Here is a 12910-nt window from a genome sequence, read left to right as displayed (position 1 = left end):
TTAACTTATTTTCTATTCTCTAAACCAAATAAATTCTATCAATTAAATAATAAAATTACCATTGTTTCCTAATATAAATATCCATAAATATTATATACAAATATTTGAAAGAAATTATAATAAATTTGACTAACAATATAAATATCACTAAAAAATTTAACATGATGTACAAATTAATATTTTAGTCAGCATATTAAAATATTATAAAATATTATATTTGGTGTTCAGATTTAAAATTGTGAGCTCTCATTGTAGGTTCTAATCATTTTTTTTACATAATGTTTGAAATTATCCATAGCCCTTCCCTATCCATAAATAAGAGGATAATACATTTTAGTGTACTCGAACTCATGTACTCCTGCATTACCAACAATAGTCATACTAATCAAACTAAAACTCAATTTTAACAATTGTGGGCTAGTAATTAGCCATGTGTTTATTATAAATAAAAATATATGCTGATTTTTTAGTCAAGGGAAATTCTTTTTCTTGATTTTTGTTGTGTGTTATAAATAATTGAAAAAAAGTGCCCAATTATATAAAAACGCCAAAGTTTATGCCACGTAATCACATATTTTTAAAATTATACAAGGGAATTAGCAAAAATATATCCATGATTGAAAAAGTATATTTTGGAAAGCAGATGAATAAAAAAATGAAAATGATGAAATTAATATTAGAGAAATTAAATTTAAAAAAAACATAGTACAAATAAAATATGTTATCTTAAAAATATAAGAACAACACAAAAACAATAACTTGGAAAAAAAACAAAAACAATAAGGAATTAAAAAACATAGTACAAATAAAATATGTGCTTTTGGAAGTTGTTGAACTGTCTGAACGTAATTTGATGAAATAAAATAGTCAAAAGCAACAGCAAATTTGCATACGTGAGACGACAAATATACAGTAAAAATCATTAGATGTTTTAGGGAAAGATTAATGCAATTTTCCAGGATTTGGTGGTTGAACTTGAGCCGTTATACCAACAGTATCAACACACTATCATTATTTCTTTTTGGTGGAAAAGAAAAACGATATAAATATAAAAAAAAAAAATTAAACTAATCCCTCTCATGGTATCCTCAAACAATCTTAATATTATTCTTCTATCTTTAACTATCTTGATAAGGCCATTTGTGACTTTTTTTTTTTTTAGGAATATGTTATAATCTCCATACCCCTATGGATGCTAAGAGTTGATTAATTTTCTTAACCAAAATAAAATTGAAATCTCCAAATGATTTACTCTGAATGACGTTAACAACTTTAAGATTGTCAGTTTAAATTAGAACACTCAAAACCTTGATCAAATATAAGTGTCAGTCCATCCAATATGCCCCATAGTTCCACATTTAGCACATTACAACTACTCAAATATCTACTGAAGCCACAGATCCACCATTTGTTTTGGTCGCACACTGATCCCCTAGTTGTAGCAAACTCATCATCGAACTTAATTGAACCATCCATATTCAATCGCACCCAATTACTTGTCAAAGGTAAACTAATAGTTATTCTTTGTGTCTTGGAAGTTGACGCTTTAAAGATAGAAGCATACTACTTTGCCCAACTGTAAGATTCTTTGATGATTGCACCAGCACCCCATAATATGTTCTAAAAAGTGAAAAGATTAGTTTGAATTTAAAATAAAAGTTAAAATATTTTATTTAAATTTAATTATATAAATATTAATCTTAATATAAATTATACCCAACTTGATTGGAGTTTGGATATGATTTTAAAAATTGATAGGATTACTTTGGATTACTATTTATTAAATAAAATATTTTTATTAAATTTAATTATAAAATAAATATTATTTTTAATATTAAATAATGAACTTAGATCAAATTGAGTTAAAATTGGTGGGGAAAAAAAAAAAGCTTGAATAAAGAAATTCAAGTCATGTCTTGACTTAAGTTATGCACAAATCTTAAGGATTAAGTTTACAACAACAATTACACAAAGAATTACAAGTAATACATATTCAAATTAATTATAATAAAAATGAAGCGTTACAGAGCACAACCTAACTAATATCTGAAATATATTTGGAACAAAATTAAAATAGTTTCGAGAAAGACTCAAACATAATGAAATTGAAGTGAATCCACATAGATTACAACGCTTCAACCTTATTATTCTATCTTTATTCATCATTTGTGTTTATACATAACAATCATCCTAAGGTGGAATAATATAAAGATCACAAGTAATTTAAATATAAAGATGTAGAGAGACCTAACTTAAATATAAAGATCACAAGTAATTTAAATAATGTAGATTAAGCAGAGCATTTGATAAGCAGTATCGACAGTGCAAAATTCAAAGAGAGTGACGTCCACAAAATCCCTTTTTATAATATTACAAGTCTAACTCCCGACTTTTACTTCTCTCAAATGCCCATTTACTTTTAATCTTCTAATCTTGGTTCTGGGCTTAATTTGTTTTGGAGCCCCAATAGTTATGAATGTAAAAATATGTTTATTTTAACTAGTAGATGGAACAAATACCACAATATTTTCCAGGCAATAAATCTCGAATCTGTTGGAATAATTTTGCTTTATAAAAAAAAAAAAAATGTGTTTAAGTTTTCTGTTTAAATAACTTAAGTTTGTAGAATATAACAATTTGGATAGTGAAAATGAATGTGAAAAAGGCAATGGTAATAAATACTTCAATGGAATAACATATAGAAAGAGGATATGATGGACGAAAACAAGGTAGAAGTCAGATTAAGCCAATACTACTTCACTATCTCTTGATAGTTTCCATTGCAGCCCACATATATTGAAGCTGCTTGTATCAATAAACCCATCCCTTTCCACAGCACCCAAACACTTAAAATTACGGATGTCAGAGGTCAAGAAAACCTCGTTTTGATTAAATTAAAATGATCAAAAATTAAACTTATTGCTTAATTAAAGCACTTTTTAACACACGAGTTTATATTTAAAACCCTAGTAATATACTTGCATTTATGCATTGTCAATAAATCAAATAATATTACTTTTGATACGTAAAACATTGCACAAATTAAGAATTATTTTCTTTGGACGTCGCACCGAAGAATGACCACTAGAGTCTAGCTCTTGTCTTAGCAGCATTGACTATTCATTCAAAAACTCATTTCATGGGTTTGAATCATAAGTGATCTTATTTCTATCTGTGGTATGTGAGTTGACAGTAATTTGCTCTTATTAAAAATGCATGAACTAATTGTAAATATACTAAAAGAAAAGAATGACACACTTTCAAAGCTTTATCTTCAAACTTCATCCCACGATGCCTGAACGAGTAAAATCATAACTATTGAAGAGTTTTGTGTATGGAAAGATTTAAACTCATAACCTCTAGAACATGAAAGATGATGGGTGCAGGATGATATCACTTGCAATCAGACCGCGGCCCAACCGCCCACATTCAAGGACAATTTATGCCAAAGCTTTGCTCTTAAAATTGCCAATAGTTCGGTCCAACTCAAAATTCCAGTCATTACTCACCAGTTTGATCTCTACCATGAACGGATTGAATCTTCCTGCAATTGAGATAACAATACCATATAAAGAGAAACAAAATTGCGAATAACAAGATAAATTTCAAATGCTGATTTGATTGCTATTTTATTTTCGGTACAGTAGAAGTGTAGGAGTGAAAAAAAAATTGCAGATGCTAAAATTCGAACCTCATGCTTACTAAATGTTGTAATCAACACCAATAATGGAAGTAAAAATGATCACAAAGCAATAAGAAAGAAAAAATAAAAATACAGATTGGAAAACCCTTATCGGGAAAAACCATGGGCAGAATAAGAAAAATTCACTATGTTGAAAAACACACAAAATGAGAAGTTTGATTACACTTATTAAACAACCCTATTATAATCAATGCCTAATAGAAAAAGTATACTCTTGTACGGATTCAACTTGTGCGGCATGGTCCTATTTTACCTCTGATGGAATGTTGAACTTTGGTAATCCATCACATCCATGGGTCTGAAATTGTGCCTTGAGACCTGCATCAGCCTCCCTATTTTATTTCTTTAACAAATAACGAAATTTGAGTCACACATCTAACACTAAATACTTCTGCCTTGAACCATAATTTTAACACATAATTGGTAATGGCAATAACTACGCAGCCGGTCCCTATGGTTCCAGAAAATTGTTAAATACGGTAACAAACTAGTGCAAATAAAACAGAGAATAGAAGATTGATCGAGCATGAAACCCTCAATTCCATTACTTGTTCTTAAGCTACTAGCAATAATCTGTGATAAAATTAAGAAGAATAAAAGATAGGAGATGGAAGAAAAGATGATAATATCTAGGGCAAGAAAGAAACAGCAATAACATACCAAAGAATCAAAAGTCTGAACCTTCAACAACAAGCAATTTTAACTGTGTTATCAAGATGGAGAGCTTTACCTCTGCCATGTAATTCTCTGGTTTTGTAATGATAATGATTGCCTTTTTGCCTATGTTACTCAAGGTCGGGCGTGAGTATCGGATATAGATATGTTTCTAATACAACCATCTTCAATGTTTTAAAAGTTTTTCATGTATTTGAAGGAACCATTCTTATGTCAGAATATGAGTCAAACACGGATGGTCCAAGAAAAATCAAGAATCAGATCAGCATAGATTTGTGCCCTTGAATGGAATAGCCGCTAGCAAAACTTAGTTCCAGCAAGAAAAAGTAGAGAATTACCAAATAATAATCCACAAATGGTCATCATTTTTGTGAATCTAACAATATCCCATTACAGTAATGCATGGTTCCTTCCCCTTTTATCTCATTATTAAATAAATTTAAGATGAGCACTATCTCATCAGTTACTGGCACAGGCCATCCTTCAACTGAGAATTCAAGAACGAGCCCATCAACTTCAATTAAACTACAGCCTGCAACTTCTTTTCTGATACCTCTTTCTTTCATTAAGGCTCTAATCCTCTTCGCATCATCAAATCTCCCAGCTTTGGCATATATTTCACACAAGTTAATATAAAATGCATGATTCCTCGGTTCCAGACCAATCAAATACTGTGCTACCCTTTCTCCTAATACTAAGTTCCCATGAATCTTACAACCTCCAAGTAATGCTCCCCAAACAAACACATCTGGCTCCATTGGCATACTTCTAACAAGCTCTCCTACCTCTTCAAATAACCCGGCTCGACTGAGAACATCAACCATGGAAGCATAGTGATGAAGTTGTGGTTCTACTGAATAAACACGCTTCATCATATCAAAACACCAGCGAGCTTTCTCTACCATGCCAGAATGAGCGCAAGCTGACAATAACCCAAGAAATGTGACGTGATTAGGCTTCACTAGCACGGCTTCCATCTCTTTGAACGTGTCAAAAGCCTCTTTACTATAGCCATGCAATGCAAATGTAGAAATTATAGCAGTCCATGCCAAGGTATCCCTTTTAGGCATCTCTTTAAAAACCTCATATGCCCTCTCAACACTACCACATTTACCGTACATATCAACCAATGCTGTTCCAATCACCACATCACATTCAATATCGCTTCTCCTTAAGTAACCGTGTATCCATTTCCCGTGATCAATTGCACCAAGGTAAGCACAAGCTGAAAGTACACTAGCTATTGTAATTTTATCCGGCTTAGCCTTATCACTACTTGAATTCTGCATTTCATGGAACAATTGCAATGCCTCTTTTCCCCTCCCACCCTGAACAAAACCCGTTATCATCGAATTCCAAGTGATAATATTCCTCGTCTCCATGCTTCTAAACAATTCTAATGCCATGTCAAGATTCCCACCTCTCAAGTACCCAATAATCATCGAATTCCAAGAAACAATATCTCTTTTCAGCATTTCATCAAACAACTTCCTGGCACTGTTCAAAAACCCACATTCCGAATAAAAATTTACCAAAGAATTTTGAATGTAAACGTCAGAAAACAATCCAAATTTAATGGCTTCTCCATGAATGCTACACCCTACACGACTATCAAGCCTAATGGCGCATTCCTTTATAACAAAAGGAAACGTAATGCAATCCGGTGAAATGCCATCAAAAAGCATTTGTTTGAAGAGAATAAAGGATTTTAAATTGTGTGTATTATCTGCGCCGCTGATTTTGGAAGCGTAGGCTCTAATCATGATGTTATATACAGAAAGTGTTGGGTTCTTTATGAATTTGAAAACACTGGTGGCGTAGCAAAGAGAGCCGGAGTCTGAGAGGGCGGAAGCGAAGAGGAGGCGAGTAATGAGATATTCTTGATGGGGTTTGGGCAGCTTTGGAGAAGTTATGATGTGGGCATGAATTTGTTTGAGCTCTTTCAGACTCTTGAACTCTTCGATTAAGCGAAAGATGGTGTTTTTGAGATGTGGGCATTTAGGTTCCACCATATTTTAGTCCAGAAAATGGAATAGCATTGAGATTCAACGTGCACAATACGTAAAACACATTATCTTCACTGCTTAAACTTCGCCTGTCGTCAACTGAGCCAAGGTGTAGTGGTAAAAGAGCTACTTTCAGATCCTGGTTTATCTGGATTCTGGAACCTGATACGTTTTAAATTTATGCATAAATTAATTTTAATTCGATATAAGTATACCTAAATTTGATTGTAATTTAACTTGGTAATTTTCCTCCCAAGGCTTGCAAATTTTTTTTAATTTAGGTTAAGAAATTCACAATTATTTTTTTATTGGGGTTTAAACTTGTTTTTATTAGTAAATGTTCGCACATAAAGATTTGAAATTTTTTTTATTCAAATTAATCATTAAAAATCATATAATTCAAATCTCAATATGAATAAATTTGTCAAGTTTATAGAGTAACTTACACTTAAAAAAATTCAAGCCTCAATGCAAGAAAAGGTTGCCAAGTTCAGTTTCAATATTGGAACAATTGCCAAGTTCCCAATCTAATTTAGACATGAAAAGAATTCAAACTCCTATTAAAAAATATCAAGTTTAAACTCAAAATAATGATTTAACCCATGATTTAAATGTTGTATAAAATTATATCAATAAAAAATTTTGATTTTAAATAAATTGCACATATTTAGGAAAATATATATTTCATTCAAAAAATAAATATATTAAATTATATAAAATTAAATTAAATTAAAATTTCATATAAAATTATCTAGAATAAAAATTATGTATAATATGAAAAAATTGTTTTCAAAAGTTTAATTTTTTAAAAACAAATGTAAGAATCTTAAAAGAAAGCTTTACAAGGATACTTGGTATCATACTAGAATCTTTCATAAAGCGTTTTAGACAAAATAATTGTTTTAAAATGTCGATTATTATCTTATACATTGTTATTTATAAGGATACATTGGTATCATACCATATTCTTACATTTGTGGATTATTATCATACCAGATTCTTTTTAATTATTTTTTAATTATTATTTAGCTTAATACATATAATATATAATATTATTTATTATTTATTAAATTTGATTAATTATTTCATTTCGAACTCAATTAACCATTAACCGCAATTCTAAAAAATCTTTAACTAACCTCTAATTAGATTAGATCAGTTAATTAACTGATTAATCGAATTAGATCAGTTCAGTCGATTAATTTGATTTTAATTGAAGTTTAAACACCCCTACCCTTAATGACACTCCTGCTTGTGAAAGTTTTTTCTCTACTAACTATGGATAAAATAATTATCTTTTAAATATTTGTGAAAATTTTAAAAAATTATTTAAATTATTGAAAAGTAAAAACAAATAAATTGATTGATATTAGAATAATTTAATATCTTACATATGATAAATAAATTTTAAATATTTATTAAATTAAATTAGATCAACCAATCAAATAAATTAGACTAAAAATCCACTTTGTTTCATCGGTCTAAACAAAAGATTAAAATTAAATCGTGAATCATGATTGAATCATGAATCAATTGGATTAATTTATTTCTATTTTAGCTCAAATTAGGAAAAATATATATAATAACTTACATATAAATTATATAAAATCAATGAGACATTCACTGCAGATAAAGGTAGAGGATTTAGGATTAATAAGGTTTGATATTTAAGTTTCAAAGTCTTACCGTATATTGATGTTATAAGAATTTTTACTCCTATTAATCGATTTGTTTTAATTTTTTAATTTTTAATTGTTTATGTTGTAATAATTTTTTAAGGTAATTGTATTGTAATACTTGATTCTATTTATTCATATAAACTTTCAAAACATATATAAATATAAAATAAACTTATAAAAGTATTTTACCTTCAAAAATTATAAAAGATTTTATAAAATAAAAAATAATATATATATATATATACAAGTTCATTTTTATAATAAAAGAATTTATAAAATATATAAATATTTAATAAATTTTATAATTTTATAATATATACTTAATCATTCATCAATTAACCGTCAATCAATACCGATAACGTGACACCTTTTCCTTGGTTTGGTATACAACTTTTTTTCTGGTGAAAAAATAATATTATATCAAATTAAAAATATCAAAAGTACTCATTGCTCTGTCTTGTTGAAAAATGCCTGAAACTTCATTAGGGACCGAACCAAACATTTGAAGACTTAAATTCCATGTAAAACCCAACTTGGCCAAGCAATCCACTTGAATTCCATTTAAAACCCAACTTGGCCAAGCAATCCACAATTGTAATATATTCTCTAAGTATATGTCGCAACCACCATTCTTCTTCGGTTCTTCTTCGGTTCTCAAAAGTCATCGTACCCTTCGAACCACTGTGAAGCCTAAATCTTCCCCACTGTTAACAATCAATCAAGGCTTTGATTACATCTGAATTATCAGATTTAATTGTGGCTCGCTTGTAGATACTAAGAATAATTATATTCCATCTAGAATACACTTAAAATACTTAATAAACCAAAAGAAGAAGATTGATCTAACAAATAAAAGGAGGTCAAAAAACGTTAAATTTGCTATGTTCCTGGTTGCAATTTTATTTACAAAGACTGGGGGAAAAAAATAATGAAAGGACACTTTGTTACAGTTGCTGGAGAAATACATGGTAAAAGCGAAGATGATTATAAAGAACCCAAAAGTATGAAATAAAAGTGATGATCTGAAATGAAGTTTGTAAATTATTAAAAAGTCCATGATCTGAAATAAGTTGAAGTCCATAAAGCTCTTAGCCTTGATGGACCGTTGTGGCATTCGTGGTGCAGAAAGAGTGGGGTGTGGTGCAATCCTAAAGAAAGCCCTCAACCCCACGGCCTGCACTAACCTCTCGGTAAATCATGAGTGCTTCTTCCATTACTTGAGCTTGAGCCAGCAACTGAGCTCTTTTCTTCCCAGATGGATGCGTAGAGAGATAATCTTGCAGTGTTGAATCCTTTGCAACCTTTCCTAGTTTCTCATACACTTTGGGAGCAGTTCGAGGATCATAGCCAGCAGATGAAAGCAACAACAGTCCGATGTAATCTGCTTCAAGTTCCATCCTGTAAAAGATGATGATACGGGTTAAGCATTGAGAAGACCATGAGAATGGCATTTGAGTAGCAAGGACCTCAAACTCGGGTATGACTGCCAGAAATAGATATACGTGCAACAATGAGCATGTTGAACTTTTATATATTTTCCAATACATTTGGAAAACATCATATCTCCATAATCATGTCAGATACTAAGGAAATAATAATTTTGACAAAAAAATCCATTTAATAAATAAAACTAACCTGACTTCACAAATGCAGAACCACACAGCCACAAATAAACCTAAAATATTTCAGTAAAAGAAGTGGATCAAGACTGGAAGCTTACAAAAGTTCCCAACTCTCACTAGATATTGGATTAGTACATGAACTCTCCTTTCTTATTCCAGGGAGAAGGCCCTACCATCTTCTGGTATTGGTCAAACCTATAAAGGCTTTCACAGAATCAGAGATTGGATAGTACTTTTTAAGGAGATTTTCAGGAATTTTTTAGACTTATCATTTCCTTATAGGATCAAGCATGTTTATTCATACCCTTATTGTTGCGCCTTATCCATGCTATTCGGTCTCATCAGTTTTCCTAAAGTAATTTGTCCAACATTGCATCTGACACATAATTGGATATGGGTATGGAGGTATGATGCTCAAAGTATATGAGAAACTTGTAAGAAAAAATTGAGTGAACTCGGGTGAGATGTATCATATCTGATACTCACTCAAGTCCAGATAACAATAGGATCTTACAGCCTAGGGAAGATTATACTGTAGCATCAAACTACAGATGTATGCATATACACATATAAGCTATGTTGCCTGAACTCTGTTCTTAAAAAAGATATATTTAACACATATCCTGACACAGGTATAAGAATATGATCCCCTAAAGATCTTCCAAATACATGAAAAATATAAAAATTTTGAGCATACCCATTTCCGGTACTCACACCATGCCTCAATGACATATTTCATACACATAAGGTCAAAAAATGTACACATGCATTTAGCCATTATAGTTAGTGCATATAATCTTTCCTATCTTCCAAAAAAAGAACATAGAAAATATATACAAACCTCCGAGAGAAGGGGAGCCTAAAGAAAAGTGTTGACATTGTGTTGACCAGATCAGGCATAATGAACTGATAAAGTATCAATTGTAGAATGCCAAACCACAAATTCTTGGTTATTGTTTCGGCTATATGCCGAGCAACTGCATGCGCAACCTAATCAGATCATCACAATGAAAACATATCATTCAAAAATCCATCAGTGAGAAAATAACAAGCTGAACTTAAAAGCAATGTCTACCTCATGTCCAAGTATGGTGGCTATCTCTGAATCAGTACGAAAATGCTTGAGCAACCCTGTAAAGACCACAATCTTCCCACCAGGTAAACACATAGCATTAACAACAGGCTCATTGATGACCAAAACTTCCCAATTCAATCCTTCCAAGTGAGTCGTTGTCGGTTTCGACTTCGACCCTTTCTCTCGACTTTCCTTCCTACTTTGTTGAACCCATTTATCATCAAGAATCTCATCTTGACGAGACCAATTGATTCCCAACTCTTCTTCCCTCCCACTGAATGTCGCCATTACGTCATGTTTAAGTGAAGTCTCCGGTGATGCATACTCCAAATCACTCCATATTTGATCATGGCTCAACCCTTTCTGCAATGAATCGATAATATCTTTGGCAATCAGTCTCACTCGAACGCTTTCAGGGTGAATAGCAGGCAATATCTTTCCCTTAAACTCAGCTTTGAGTTGCTCAAATTGAGTCTCCCCCAACTTTTTCTCCATGTCTTTAGACAAGAGCACGAAATGTTTTCGCTTTGTGTAAGGAACAGTTTCTAGGTTACCAAAGTACACAGTAATCAAAACCCCTGAACCAACCAAGACAACGATCAAAACATTCCTAGGATTTTGAATCCACCTTCGAGGACCCCGCGGCCTAAAATGGTGAACCTGGTGCCGATCCACAAAGTAAAATCTCTTGGAAACATTAGAGAAGGGATTATGATGATACCTAGTAGATATTCCGAGTCTTTGTGAGATAGAAGAATAGGAAGAGAACCCAGAAACCTTAGTAGATGAAATCCAAGAAGACCCAAAGTTGGGGAAGATTATTGATGAGGAATCCCGGAATGGAGATCTCAGAAGAGGAGTTGAAGTGAAACTAGTGCGCAAGCTGTTGATTAAAACCTTTACCCGTCGGCAACATGCCATGACCCTGATGTTGAAATTGAAAAATAGCACAAGAACGAAATACAAGTCTGTTGTGTCTTATTATTTTAATCTAAACAACGTTGAAAGAGGTCTGGAAGGGCATGGACTAATCTGGAATATTTACAGGGAGAATAGGAGTAGCGGCTTGGTTAGTTTACTTTCAATGGTAAACTTAAGGTTCATACAGCTGTTTCTTTTGGTAAAATTATTTATTTCCAGTACGAAAAGTGATGTGCTCACTCAGACGTATCTCGTGATGGGCTCTAGACCTTTCGATGGCCCGGGACAGGCTGACTGTTCACAAAATTTTAGTGTGGTATGATAGGCTCGGGCCCAAACTGAAAAATAATCTAAAATTTTATTAAGTTTGGTGAAGATAAAAATACTAAAATTTAAATTGATATGTCCATAATAAATTTTTTATATACTTTTTAAAAATATAATACATTAAAAATACTAAAAATATTAAAATAAATATTTCTCAACAATTTGAAAATAAATTTAAAAAATCTTTATACTTAAATAACACTAACATATGTACAACTTTGCAAGCAAAAATCTAAAATAGTAGTAAAATTAACAATAAAATAAGATTTATACAATATCAAAATAATAAAACAAAATTGTAGCAACATAATAGTAATATCATTTTTATTATTAGTTTTTGAAAAAATTAGGTAAATTATACCAACAGTCACTCAACTTTGGGGTAGCTGACAAAACAGTCCCCTTAATTTCATTTCAGTCACTTAACTTTAAAAAATAACAAAATAGTCACTAGCGTTATAAAAAAGTGACAAAACAGTCACTGATTAACAATTTCCATTAAGACACTAGCAGGACTGCTGATGTGGCAAGTTAACTAGCTGATGTGGCCAATTAACTTGCCACGTTGTGAAACAGCTGATGGGTCAAGGTTTGGGGTGGGTTTAGGGAAAAAATCTGAAGGGTTACGTTGGTTTAGGGCAAAACTGTAACACCCCTATACCATGTTCGACTCGAGGAACCTGATATAAGAATAGTACATTTGGTGCCCAAGTAATTCTTGGCTAATTACTATTATATTTGAACATAAAAACAGACAAATCATAAATTTAAATAATTTATATTTAAATCCATTACTACTACTTGGGACATACTTAATTTTTCCTTAAGTACATGTCATTCTATTTAAAATTTTAAAACGTACCCCCTTGTTGCTTGAAGATGTGATGAGATGAAGACTCGTA

The 12910-nt window shown here is 31.5% G+C and overlaps 2 protein-coding genes across 4 annotated transcripts; both read right to left on the bottom strand.

Annotated features, from left to right (window-relative positions):
- Positions 1-3135: 3135 nt before the first annotated feature.
- On the bottom strand, positions 3136-6779 carry LOC108463169 (pentatricopeptide repeat-containing protein At5g66520-like). Of its 3 annotated transcripts, XM_053019313.1 has the most exons (3): positions 4434-6779; positions 3957-4021; positions 3136-3544 (listed from the first exon to the last, which is right to left on the bottom strand). In XM_053019313.1, exon 1 carries the CDS (start codon positions 6388-6390, stop codon positions 4741-4743), a length of 1650 nt encoding a protein of 549 aa, XP_052875273.1. In that variant the 5' UTR covers positions 6391-6779; the 3' UTR covers positions 3136-3544; positions 3957-4021; positions 4434-4740. The 3 variants fall into 3 exon arrangements, with proteins under 3 accessions (XP_052875273.1, XP_017618604.1, XP_052875272.1); XM_017763115.2 differs by lacking the exon at positions 3957-4021; XM_053019312.1 differs by lacking the exon at positions 3136-3544 and having other exon boundaries at positions 3834-4046.
- A 2127-nt stretch (positions 6780-8906) lies between these two features.
- LOC108461279 (mitochondrial metalloendopeptidase OMA1) lies at positions 8907-11869 on the bottom strand. Its single transcript, XM_017761074.2, has 3 exons — positions 10761-11869; positions 10527-10675; positions 8907-9461 (listed from the first exon to the last, which is right to left on the bottom strand). The coding sequence occupies exons 1-3, from the start codon at positions 11679-11681 to the stop codon at positions 9212-9214; spliced, it is 1320 nt and encodes a 439-aa protein (XP_017616563.1). The 5' UTR covers positions 11682-11869; the 3' UTR covers positions 8907-9211.
- Positions 11870-12910: the final 1041 nt, after the last annotated feature.

Source organism: Gossypium arboreum, chromosome 9 (genome assembly GCF_025698485.1).
Source record: "Gossypium arboreum isolate Shixiya-1 chromosome 9, ASM2569848v2, whole genome shotgun sequence".
NCBI classification, from domain to species: domain Eukaryota; kingdom Viridiplantae; phylum Streptophyta; class Magnoliopsida; order Malvales; family Malvaceae; genus Gossypium; species Gossypium arboreum.
This window is presented reverse-complemented; position numbering and strand designations above follow the sequence as displayed.

What these genes read in the sequence shown, in the direction of transcription:
- LOC108463169 (XM_053019313.1), bottom strand. Translation starts at nt 6,390, where the DNA reads ATGGTGGAACCTAAATGCCCACATCTCAAAAACACCATCTTTCGCTTA.
- LOC108461279 (XM_017761074.2), bottom strand. Translation starts at nt 11,681, where the DNA reads ATGGCATGTTGCCGACGGGTAAAGGTTTTAATCAACAGCTTGCGCACT. An exon ending in CCACCATACTTGGACATGAG is followed by an intron (nt 10,676 to 10,760) that starts GTAGACATTGCT and finishes TGATCTGATTAG; the next exon opens with GTTGCGCATGCAGTTGCTCG. An exon ending in AGGCTCCCCTTCTCTCGGAG is followed by an intron (nt 9,462 to 10,526) that starts GTTTGTATATAT and finishes CATCTTTTACAG; the next exon opens with GATGGAACTTGAAGCAGATT.